Source organism: Oncorhynchus masou, chromosome 32, assembly GCF_036934945.1.
Source record: "Oncorhynchus masou masou isolate Uvic2021 chromosome 32, UVic_Omas_1.1, whole genome shotgun sequence".
NCBI lineage: Eukaryota > Metazoa > Chordata > Actinopteri > Salmoniformes > Salmonidae > Oncorhynchus > Oncorhynchus masou.
In genome coordinates this window covers 82679315-82692169 of record NC_088243.1, presented here as the reverse complement: position 1 = coordinate 82692169, position 12855 = coordinate 82679315, and the positions used below count along the sequence as shown (strand labels likewise).

The 12855-nt window shown below is 50.2% G+C and overlaps 1 protein-coding gene across 1 annotated transcript; it reads right to left on the bottom strand.

Moving 5' to 3' along the window:
* Positions 1-1991: 1991 nt before the first annotated feature.
* kctd12b (potassium channel tetramerisation domain containing 12b) lies at positions 1992-4801 on the bottom strand. Its single transcript, XM_064955275.1, has one exon. The coding sequence runs from the start codon at positions 3777-3779 to the stop codon at positions 2928-2930; it is 852 nt and encodes a 283-aa protein (XP_064811347.1). The 5' UTR covers positions 3780-4801; the 3' UTR covers positions 1992-2927.
* Between the last annotated feature and the right edge of the window lie 8054 nt (positions 4802-12855).

Here is a 12855-nt window from a genome sequence, read left to right as displayed (position 1 = left end):
AGGGAGAATATTCTGTCATTTACGAGTCACATTACTAGTTGATCCATTGATTATTACTGGTACAAGTTTAGTATTTTCAGATCATTTGTGTTCCTTGGTATTTGGAGATGATTCTAAGCTTTATTTTACCTACTGAGGCACCGAAAGTTCAAATTGTAACGTTGTTGTTGATATGCAGACTTGCCCTGAGGGTATACCTTAAAATGACCCTTACCACTTAACCCCTCTTAACCTTTAACCCCGTCTTAACCCCTCTTAACTTTTAACCATGCTTAACTCCTCTGAACATTTAACCCCTCTTAACCTTTGACCATTCAAACACTGTCTCCTGTTACTGTGGTTATAGTTGCTGTGGTTACAATTACTGTTCAGTCCAACCACATTCAACTCCTGATATACAACTGTTATAACTGTAATGACAATGTGCACAAACCAGTGATTTTACACTTATAAGAGGTGTCCTTATCAGGAATCGACTGTATTACAACATTCCCCAAAAAACATCTTTGTCCTGTACTGTTGTTACGCTGCTACAGTTTTGAGAGAATGTCGTTCTTTGGTTGGCTATGGCGTAATCCTTTCTCCTTCTCACGGGTATACACATTACAGTCAATGAGAGCTATCGTCCAATATGAAAGAGCTTAAAACTGGAATACTGATCTGAATACAAGAGCTTGGGATAGATAGCTGAATAAAAACACTCCAATGAGAAAAAGAAACCACAGTTTCAGAAGAGGGCTAAGAGCCAAACGCTGTGGGCATTCAATAACAATCGTATTCCTGTAAAATGTTCTTCAATGAAGAAAGTAAAAAGTAAGAATGGCAGTGTAAAAAACAAGATGAGAGGAGGAGGAGGGGGAAGAGGAGGAGGAGGAAGAGGGGGAAGAGGAGGAGGAGGAAGAGGGGGAAGAGGAGGAGGAGGAAGAGGGGGAAGAGGAGGAGGAGGAGGAGGAGGAGGGGGAAGAGGAGGAGGAGGAGGAAGAGGGGGAGGAGGAGGAAGAGGGGGAAGAGGAAGACGAGGAGGAAGAGGGGGAAGAGGAAGACGAGGAGGAAGAGGGGGAAGAGGAGGAGGAGGAAGAAGAGGGGGAAGAGGAGGAGGAGGAAGAAGAGGGGGAAGAGGAGGAGGAGGAAGAGGAGTAGGAGGAGGAGTAGGAGGAGGAAGAGGAGGAAGAAGAGGGGGAAGAGGAGGAAGAAGAAGAGGAGGAGGAGGAGGAGGAGGAGGAGGAGGAGGAGGAGGAGAAGGAAGAGGAGGAGGAGGAGAGGGGGAAGAAGAGGGGGAAGAGGAGGAAGAGGAGGGGGAAGAGGAGGAGGAGAAAGAGGGGGGAAGAAGAGGGGGTAGAGGAGGAGGAGGAAGAAGAGGGGGATGAGGAGGAGAAGGATAAGGAAGAAGAGGGGGAAGAGGAGGAGGAGTAGAAGGAGAGGTTTTGTGGACATTGTGATGTAACACTTCACATCTCCTCTGGTCTTCCAGGCATGGGCGATTAGAATAGTCAACACTCCGTCACACAATCAATAAACACACTTCATCAAGCACCCCTATTCCTTATGTAGCGCACTTTTTTTGAGCAGGGCCCACAGAGGACTTCGGTCAATGTAGTGCACTACATAGAGGATAGGGTGCCATTTTAGACAAACCCTCAACCTGTACTTAAACCCCTTGTTTTTCTCTTTCTGCAGTCAAATACACAACTTGATCTTTTTGAGTTGTCATTCTTTTCTCAACGTATCCTTTCCTTGTCTGTTGGTTTTGACTCTCGTACAAGAATAGCGTTGTTTTTCTAGAATGCAAAGAACTGGTTTTGTCCTGAAGAAGACACACATAAACAACATGAGAGGATGCTATTGGTCTATATAGGCGCTCTTATCCCTTAAAAGGAGTACAATGTGCTTTTTGTGAGACAAGATAGCGTCATGTTAGATGGTTGTCTTCACAAGCAGAGACTTAAAAGCTAAGGTATTATTCCCTTTCCACCACATTGGGGGGGGGGGGAAATATGTTAAATCATTTGAATAGTAGAACTGAACGGTCCTTTCCCAACAGTTTGGTCACAGACATGTCATACTGGAAATAAGAAGTAGGAGAAGGAGGAATGGAAGCGAAAGACTTTAGTTTGTGTAACACTTTGTTCTTGCTTGTGCCGGCTGGCCACACTCTCGCTCATTCCTCTCGGCTGCTTAGAGGGAGAAGAGAGGAGTCTGATCTGCTGGAGTAAGCAACAGCAGAGGCTTGATTCAGAACAAAATAGTACCGACCGGGGGCCACTTCAGGCTAAGCTCTTTTCCAATAGGCCCCTCCAGCCTACTCTCTGAGTTCTGCAATTAGTTAAACACAGACCAGGAAGAGCTTGAACTGGACTAAATAAGCTATTTTACACACAGCATTGTGCTTCACTGAGGCAGATACTATATACAGAAGACAGTACATGGAGGGTGGAGGGGGAGGCAGTTGGGTCTCTGGGGCTTGGTGTGGAGGCTTGAGGGGGCGATGGTCCGTTCATAGATGGATCAGGAGAGGGGACAGCAGAGGCGGTAAGGAAGGCAGCTGATGGGCCAGAAATAAATATGGATGAGGGGGGTTTGAAGCAGGGGGCCGTGGAACATGGGGCTGGGGTCCAGGGGGCTTGAGGCAGGGGCCCATGGGGCTGGGGGCCAGGGGGCTTGAGGCAGGGGCCCATGGGGCTGGGGGCCAGGGGGGCTTGAAGCAGGAATCCAAATGCTGGAGGCTGGGAGAGTGGGGGGGCACACGGTGGTTGGAGCCAAGGACTGGAGGCTAGGGAGCACAAAGGGGGGGTCAAAGAACTAGGGGGGGGCTGGAGGCTGGGGTCCAGGAGGCAAGAGGACCCAGGGCTGGATCCAGGGAGGCAACGGGAGAGGGGCTGGAGGCTGGGGAGCACTTGGGGGCCCGGGGACCAGGGCTGATGATGGTCTCACTCACGGTAGAACACGTATTCAGTGTAGCTGGTCCAGATCTTGTCGTCCGTCTGCTCGTGAGCGAAGGCGCAGGTCCCCGTGGAGTTACAGGCCACCATGTGAAACCCGGCGTCTGCCAGCTTGTCAAAGGCCTGCTCCAGGAAGGTGAATTTGAGATAGTAGCGTGACGTGTAGCGCTCTGGGGGTCGGTCCGGGTCCCGGCTCTCGTTCAGCGTCTCCCCAAACACCTCTTTAGCCAGCGACGTCTTGCCACAGACCATAATGCGAGCAACACGTCTGAACTTGGCGTCGGACTGACTGTCGCGCCCCAAAGTATAGGAGCCGCGATAACCGATGGTGATGAATCCTGAGCGTTTACCGTCTCCACTGGGGACCAGACTGGCGCAGGCAGCAGTGCCCAGCGAGGCCAGGTTGCGCCCGGTGTCGATGCCTGGCGAGGAGTCCTCCGGGTCGCTCTGACACCCCTCGTCACCCAGCGAGTTCTGCTTGCTGAGTTTGGGCGCCAGGATCTTTATGAGCTCAGGTAGGTTGAAGAACTCAGCCTCCCGCTGCAGGCGACCCCGCTCTGGGAAGTGGTCAGGGAGCACCAGCTGCTGATCTCTCATGTAGTCCAGAATATACCGGAACAGGAAACCATCCCTGTCCAGGAAAAAACGGCCCTTGGTGTCCCTCGCCAGCCCTTTGGTGGTTTTCCTGCTAAACATCTCCCACAGGAGAGAGTCTGGTACACTGATGAGTGTTGAGTAGCGGGTGATGTACACCTGGCCGCCCACATTCAGCTCTACTATCTCAGGGAAGATGACTTCCTCCACTAGGGGAATGCCTGGGGTGTTATCTGGCAGAGCCATGGTTGTTGTCCTTCTGTCACAGAGAACTCCGCTCACACTGCAACCCTACTCTACTGTCACCTTGCTAGTGCAGTGGGCAGATGATTCCACTTTATAGCCTACAACTGTACACTGCAGCTCAGAATAGGTTACTTGCGTTTATATGAATTACATTTGATTTTGTATATATATATATATATCGGTTTGTTGTCAAAATGAACAAAAAGGTATTTCTGAAAGCCTAAAGGCGATCTGCGTAGCGTCTATCCCGACAGGCCTTTCTCTGTTAAAAAGAGCTTAACTACAGCAGAGCACTATTCCTACCAGCGCAAAGCAATCCTCTCAACTGCAGTTATATCATCCCAGGTCGTTAATTGCAAAATAGAGAGCACGAAGACATATATTCTAACTACATGGATAATTTATGGTAGCTAAAACATAACTTGCGTAGACAGTAGATAATAAACATTGTGTCCATGCCCTTTACACGTCAACCAATTGAATATCCTGAATATTGCAGCCGAGGATTGAAACAAAATAGTCTATCAAAATCTGTTTCGGGTAAAAATCCGTTGACTTCTGCATTTCTCAATGACCCGCTTTATAGATGGGGATCAGTCCGGAATGGAGAATAACCCACAGTCGTCCGTGATGTTTTCCTCTTACTTCTTATTGTCTTGACGCAGAAACACACAAGGTGGAACTTCAATGCAATCCATAGTTGGAGGTGTCGGTTGATGTACCGGTCAGGATTAGCCAATTTTAGCAGATTTCCCAGACGAAATGCGAGCTGGAGCCGGGAACAAAAACACCTCTAGCTGTGCCATCGCCGATGGAACGAGTCCACGAGGCTCTGTCTTTTGTTTGGTCGGTAGGCTTTCTCCTCCCGTAGTAATAGCCACTCTTATGCCATCCCGGAGAGCTCTGCTGCTACAAAAAGTACCGTAAATAATCAGCCCCGTTAAACCCCACCTACCTGCCAGAGTCAGCGTTTATATGATGCAAAACTAACAGTTTTCCATACAGCTATAAAAACAGAGGCAGGTCTTTGATTGTTTAGATGATTCATCAAAGGGAATTATAGAGATTATTCATAATTTGGTGTCATGTCATTGCTGTCATGAGCCATATAGCAAAGCAATTGAGATATCTATTTGATTTGCAATATCAATTTCAATTCATTTGTCTTTGTTGTTAACATCAATTGTGAATATAGCAAACAGGAGTGTAAATTACCAACTAGAGTTAGAATACATTTTTTAACGGTCCTTATAATAAAACTCAGGTTCTTATAATAAAACAGAGGACAACAGCGACACCTAGCGGAAGAACTAGAACTATGATAATGGCAAATTCCACAAAAAATTTAACACTAAAAACGTTACATATCATTTGAATTCCAAATAAAAACACATATATTTTCAAAATCGCATTGTAATCAATATCACTTTATCAGTCAATTGCACACAAGATCCAACCGAAATTTGACTTCTGCTTTTAACCCAACCCCTCTGAAAAACACATATGCACAATGTTTTTGGGGGAGAAGCGCAGGGGGCTGCCACACTGGATGCACAGGGAGCAGTTGTTGTGGGGGGTTAAGTGCCTTGCTCAAGGGCACAACGGCAGACAATGGCATCTAGGATTTGATACCAGAAACCCTTTGGTTGCCAGGTCACTTCCAGCCAGACTTTTCCCGTCCGAGCCGGGATTAGAGCAGGCAGCCCTCCTGGAGAGGTAGCCGTGGCAGGTAGCCTAGCAGATAGAACAACACAACATTTGAGCCACATCCACGTGCCTTGTGTATAAGATATTTGATTTGCAATGCATCCTACACCTTAGAATAAACTGAAGGTCAATAAGATGTTGTCTGGTTGATTATTTCCTTGTTAGAACAGGGAGTATTCCAATCACTCCTACAGGAGTCCTTTCTGACACACCAGTGTTCCAGCTCCTACAGGAGTCCCTTCTGACACACCAGTGTTCCAGCTCCTACAGGAGTCCCTTCTGACACACCAGTGTTCCAGCTCCTACAGGAGTCCCTTCTGACACACCAGTGTTCCAGCTCCTACAGGAGTCCCTTCTGACACACCAGTGTTCCAGCTCCTACAGGAGTCCCTTCTGACACACCAGTGTTCCAGCTCCTACAGGAGTCCCTTCTGACACACCAGTGTTCCAGCTCCTACAGGAGTACCTTCTGACACACCAGTGTTCCAGCCTCTACAGGAGTCCCTCATGACACACCAGTGTTCCAGCTCCTACAGGAGTACCTTCTGACACACCAGTGTTCCAGCTCCTACAGGAGTCCCTCCTGACACACCAGTGTTCCAGCTCCTACAGGAGTCCCTTCTGACACACCAGTGTTCCTTTTGGGGAGAGATTTCATCAGGAGGGTAGTGGAAGTGTAAAGCTGAATCCTCTCTCTAACACACACACTCATGCACACACACACACGCACACACACACACGCACGCACGCACGCACACACACGCACATGCACACACACACACGCACATGCACACACACACACACTCATGCACACACACACACACACACACACACACACACGCACACACACACACGCACACACACACACACACACGCACACACACACTCATGCACACACACACACACTCATGCACACACGCACACACACACTCACGCACACACACGCACACACTCACACTCACAATGACGCACTCACACTCACGCACTCACACTCACGCACTCACACTCACGCACTCACACTCACGCACTCACGCACTCACACACACTCATGCACACACACACGCACACACACGCACACACACAGTCCCTGTATGACTCATTGGTTCTCTCTAACACCAATCTGTTCCCTTATTTCCCAGAGGACCTCCCTCTTTGGGTCCAATACGGTCCCTGTCCCTTCAACACCAAGATCTGCCCATTGTTAAAATAAAACAGTGTGTGTGTGTGTCAGTGGGTATAGTCTAAAGTAGCCTGTCATCCATACATAGTCTAATGTAGCCTGCTATCCATATATAGTCTAATGTAGCCTGTTATCCATATATAGTCTAATGTAGCCTGTTATCCATATATAGTCTAATGTAGCCTGCTATCCATATATAGTCTAATGTAGCCTGTAATCCATATATAGTCTAATGTAGCCTGCTATCCATACATAGTCTAATGTAGCCTGTTATCCATACATAGTCTAATGTAGCCTGCTATCCATATACAGTCTAATGTAGCCTGATCTCCATATATAGTCTAATGTAGCCTGTTATCCATATATCATCTAATGTAGCCTGCAATCCATATATAGTCTAATGTAGCCTGTTACCCATAGTCTAATGTAGCCTGTTATCCATATATAGTCTAATGTAGCCTGCTATCAATATATAGTCTAATGTAGCCTGCTATCCATATATAGTCTAATGTAACCTGCTATCCATATATAGTCTAATGTAGCCTGCTATCCATATATAGTCTAATGTAGCCTGTTATCCATATATAGTCTAATGTAGCCTGCTATCCATTTATAGTATACTGTAGCCTGCTATCCATATATAGTCTAATGTAGCCTGTCATCCATATATAGTATAATGTAGTCTGTCATCCATATATAGTCTAATGTAGCCTGTTATCCATATATAGTCTAATGTAGCCTGCTATCAATATATAGTCTAATGTAGCCTGCTATCCATATATAGTCTAATGTAACCTGCTATCCATATATAGTCTAATGTAGCCTGCTATCCATATACAGTCTAATGTAGCCTGATCTCCATATATAGTCTAATGTAGCCTGTTATCCATATATCATCTAATGTAGCCTGCTATCCATATATAGTATACTGTAGCCTGCTATCCATATATAGTCTAATGTAGCCTGTCATCCATATATAGTATAATGTAGTCTGTCATCCATATATAGTCTAATGTAGCCTGTTATCCATATATAGTCTAATGTAGCCTGTTATCCATATATAGTCTAATGTAGCCTGTCATCCATATATAGTCTAATGTAGCCTGTCATCCATATATAGTCTAATGTAGCCTGTCATCCATATATAGTCTAATGTAGCCTGTCATCCATATATAGTCTAATGTAGCCTATCATCCATATATAGTCTAATGCAGCCTGTTATCCATATATAGTCTAATGTAGCCTGCTATCCATATATAGTCTAATGTAGCCTGTTATCCATATATAGTCTAATGTAGCCTGTTATCCATATATAGTCTAATGTAGCCTGTCATCCATATATAGTCTAATGTAGCCTGTCATCCATATATAGTCTAATGTAGCCTGTCATCCATATATAGTCTAATGTAGCCTGTCATCCATATATAGTCTAATGTAGCCTGTTATCCATATATAGTCTAATGCAGCCTGTTATCCATATATAGTCTAATGTAGCCTGCTATCCATATATAGTCTAATGCAGCCTGTTATCCATATATAGTCTAATGTAGCCTGCTATCCATATATAGTCTAATGTAGCCTGTTATCCATATATAGTCTAATGTAGCCTGTTTTCCATAGTCTAATGTAGCCTGCTATCCATGTATAGTCTAATGTAGCCTGTTATCCATATATAGTCTAATGTAGCCTGTTATCCATATATAGTCTAATGTAGCCTGTTATCCATATATCATCTAATGTAGCCTGCTATCCATATATAGTCTAATGTAGCCTGTCATCCATATATAGTCTAATGCAGCCTGTTATCCATATATAGTCTAATGTAGCCTGCTATCCATATATAGTCTAATGCAGCCTGTTATCCATATATAGTCTAATGTAGCCTGTTATCCATATATAGTCTAATGTAGCCTGCTATCCATATATAGTCTAATGTAGCCTGCTATCCATATATAGTCTAATGTAGCCTGCTATCCATATATAGTCTAATGTAGCCTGTCATCCATATATAGTCTAATGTAGCCTGTCATCCATATATAGTCTAATGTAGCCTGCTATCCATTTATAGTCTAATGTAGCCTGCTATCCATATATAGTCTAATGAAGCCTGTCATCCATATATAGTCTAATGTAGCCTCTTATCCATATATAGTCTAAAGTAGCCTGCTATCCATATATAGTCTAATGCAGCCTGTTATCCATATATAGTCTAATGTAGCCTGCTATCCATGTATAGTCTAATGTAGCCTGCTATCCAGCTGTAGGGAATATGGTGCCTTTTGGAATAGCAGCCAGGGTGGGCGCTCTGTCTCTGTAGGGAATAGCAGCCAGGGTGGGCGCTCTGTCTCTGTAGGGAATAGCAGCCAGGGTGGGCGCTCTGTCTCTGTAGGGAATAGCAGCCAGGGTGGGCGCTCTGTCTCTGTAGGGAATAGCAGCCAGGGTGGGCGCTCTGTCTCTGTAGGGAATAGCAGCCAGGGTGGGCGCTCTGTCTCTGTAGGGAATAGCAGCCAGGGTGGGCGCTCTGTCTCTGTAGGGAATAGCAGCCAGGGTGGGCGCTCTGTCTCTGTAGGGAATAGCAGCCAGGGTGGGCGCTCTGTCTCTGTAGGGAATAGCAGCCAGGGTGGGCGCTCTGTCTCTGTAGGGAATAGCAGCCAGGGTGGGCGCTCTGTCTCTGTAGGGAATAGCAGCCAGGGTGGGCGCTCTGTCTCTGTAGGGAATAGCAGCCAGGGTGGGCGCTCTGTCTCTGTAGGGAATAGCAGCCAGGGTGGGCGCTCCGTCTCTGTAGGGAATAGCAGCCAGGGTGGGCGCTCCGTCTCTGTAGGGAATAGCAGCCAGGGTGGGCGCTCCGTCTCTGTAGGGAATAGCAGCCAGGGTGGGCGCTCCGTCTCTGTAGGGAATAGCAGCCAGGGTGGGCGCTCCGTCTCTGTAGGGAATAGCAGCCAGGGTGGGCGCTCCGTCTCTGTAGGGAATAGCAGCCAGGGTGGGCGCTCCGTCTCTGTAGGGAATAGCAGCCAGGGTGGGCGCTCTGTCTCTGTAGGGAATAGCAGCCAGGGTGGGCGCTCTGTCTCTGTAGGGAATAGCAGCCAGGGTGGGCGCTCCGTCTCTGTAGGGAATAGCAGCCAGGGTGGGCGCTCCGTCTCTGTAGGGAATAGCAGCCAGGGTGGGCGCTCCGTCTCTGTAGGGAATAGCAGCCAGGGTGGGCGCTCCGTCTCTGTAGGGAATAGCAGCCAGGGTGGGCGCTCTGTCTCTGTAGGGAATAGCAGCCAGGGTGGGCGCTCTGTCTCTGTAGGGAATAGCAGCCAGGGTGGGCGCTCTGTCTCTGTAGGGAATAGCAGCCAGGGTGGGCGCTCTGTCTCTGTAGGGAATAGCAGCCAGGGTGGGCGCTCTGTCTCTGTAGGGAATAGCAGCCAGGGTGGGCGCTCTGTCTCTGTAGGGAATAGCAGCCAGGGTGGGCGCTCTGTCTCTGTAGGGAATAGCAGCCAGGGTGGGCGCTCTGTCTCTGTAGGGAATAGCAGCCAGGGTGGGCGCTCTGTCTCTGTAGGGAATAGCAGCCAGGGTGGGCGCTCTGTCTCTGTAGGGAATAGCAGCCAGGGTGGGCGCTCTGTCTCTGTAGGGAATAGCAGCCAGGGTGGGCGCTCTGTCTCTGTAGGGAATAGCAGCCAGGGTGGGCGCTCTGTCTCTGAATAGCAGCCAGGGAATAGCAGCCAGGGTGGGCGCTCTGTCTCTGTAGGGAATAGCAGCCAGGGTGGGTGCTCTGTCTCTGTAGGGAATAGCAGCCAGGGTGGGGCGCTCCGTCTCTGTAGGGAATAGCAGCCAGGGTGGGCGCTCCGTCTCTGTAGGGAATAGCAGCCAGGGTGGGCGCTCTGTCTCTGTAGGGAATAGCAGCCAGGGTGGGCGCTCCGTCTCTGTAGGGAATAGCAGCCAGGGTGGGCGCTCCGTCTCTGTAGGGAATAGCAGCCAGGGTGGGCGCTCCGTCTCTGTAGGGAATAGCAGCCAGGGTGGGCGCTCCGTCTCTGTAGGGAATAGCAGCCAGGGTGGGCGCTCCGTCTCTGTAGGGAATAGCAGCCAGGGTGGGCGCTCTGTCTCTGTAGGGAATAGCAGCCAGGGTGGGCGCTCTGTCTCTGTAGGGAATAGCAGCCAGGGTGGGCGCTCTGTCTCTGTAGGGAATAGCAGCCAGGGTGGGCGCTCTGTCTCTGTAGGGAATAGCAGCCAGGGTGGGCGCTCTGTCTCTGTAGGGAATAGCAGCCAGGGTGGGCGCTCTGTCTCTGTAGGGAATAGCAGCCAGGGTGGGCGCTCTGTCTCTGTAGGGAATAGCAGCCAGGGTGTCTCTGTAGGGAATAGCAGCCAGGGTGGGCGCTCTGTCTCTGTAGGGAATAGCAGCCAGGGTGGGCGCTCCGTCTCTGTAGGGAATAGCAGCCAGGGTGGGCGCTCTGTCTCTGTAGGGAATAGCAGCCAGGGTGGGCGCTCCGTCTCTGTAGGGAATAGCAGCCAGGGTGGGCGCTCTGTCTCTGTAGGGAATAGCAGCCAGGGTGGGCGCTCTGTCTCTGTAGGGAATAGCAGCCAGGGTGGGCGCTCTGTCTCTGTAGGGAATAGCAGCCAGGGTGGGCGCTCTGTCTCTGTAGGGAATAGCAGCCAGGGTGGGCGCTCTGTCTCTGTAGGGAATAGCAGCCAGGGTGGGCGCTCTGTCTCTGTAGGGAATAGCAGCCAGGGTGGGCGCTCTGTCTCTGTAGGGAATAGCAGCCAGGGTGGGCGCTCTGTCTCTGTAGGGAATAGCAGCCAGGGTGGGCGCTCTGTCTCTGTAGGGAATAGCAGCCAGGGTGGGCGCTCCGTCTCTGTAGGGAATAGCAGCCAGGGTGGGCGCTCTGTCTCTGTAGGGAATAGCAGCCAGGGTGGGCGCTCCGTCTCTGTAGGGAATAGCAGCCAGGGTGGGCGCTCTGTCTCTGTAGGGAATAGCAGCCAGGGTGGGCGCTCTGTCTCTGTAGGGAATAGCAGCCAGGGTGGGCGCTCTGTCTCTGTAGGGAATAGCAGCCAGGGTGGGCGCTCTGTCTCTGTAGGGAATAGCAGCCAGGGTGGGCGCTCTGTCTCTGTAGGGAATAGCAGCCAGGGTGGGCGCTCTGTCTCTGTAGGGAATAGCAGCCAGGGTGGGCGCTCTGTCTCTGTAGGGAATAGCAGCCAGGGTGGGCGCTCTGTCTCTGTAGGGAATAGCAGCCAGGGTGGGCGCTCTGTCTCTGTAGGGAATAGCAGCCAGGGTGGGCGCTCTGTCTCTGTAGGGAATAGCAGCCAGGGTGGGCGCTCTGTCTCTGTAGGGAATAGCAGCCAGGGTGGGCGCTCTGTCTCTGTAGGGAATAGCAGCCAGGGTGGGCGCTCTGTCTCTGTAGGGAATAGCAGCCAGGGTGGGCGCTCTGTCTCTGTAGGGAATAGCAGCCAGGGTGGGCGCTCTGTCTCTGTAGGGAATAGCAGCCAGGGTGGGCGCTCTGTCTCTGTAGGGAATAGCAGCCAGGGTGGGCGCTCTGTCTCTGTAGGGAATAGCAGCCAGGGTGGGCGCTCTGTCTCTGTAGGGAATAGCAGCCAGGGTGGGCGCTCTGTCTCTGTAGGGAATAGCAGCCAGGGTGGGCGCTCTGTCTCTGTAGGGAATAGCAGCCAGGGTGGGCGCTCTGTCTCTGTAGGGAATAGCAGCCAGGGTGGGCGCTCTGTCTCTGTAGGGAATAGCAGCCAGGGTGGGCGCTCTGTCTCTGTAGGGAATAGCAGCCAGGGTGGGCGCTCTGTCTCTGTAGGGAATAGCAGCCAGGGTGGGCGCTCTGTCTCTGTAGGGAATAGCAGCCAGGGTGGGCGCTCTGTCTCTGTAGGGAATAGCAGCCAGGGTGGGCGCTCTGTCTCTGTAGGGAATAGCAGCCAGGGTGGGCGCTCTGTCTCTGTAGGGAATAGCAGCCAGGGTGGGCGCTCTGTCTCTGTAGGGAATAGCAGCCAGGGTGGGCGCTCTGTCTCTGTAGGGAATAGCAGCCAGGGTGGGCGCTCTGTCTCTGTAGGGAATAGCAGCCAGGGTGGGCGCTCTGTCTCTGTAGGGAATAGCAGCCAGGGTGGGCGCTCTGTCTCTGTAGGGAATAGCAGCCAGGGTGGGCGCTCTGTCTCTGTAGGGAATAGCAGCCAGGGTGGGCGCTCTGTCTCTGTAGGGAATAGCAGCCAGGGTGG

What these genes read in the sequence shown, in the direction of transcription:
- kctd12b (XM_064955275.1), bottom strand. Translation starts at nt 3,779, where the DNA reads ATGGCTCTGCCAGATAACACCCCAGGCATTCCCCTAGTGGAGGAAGTC.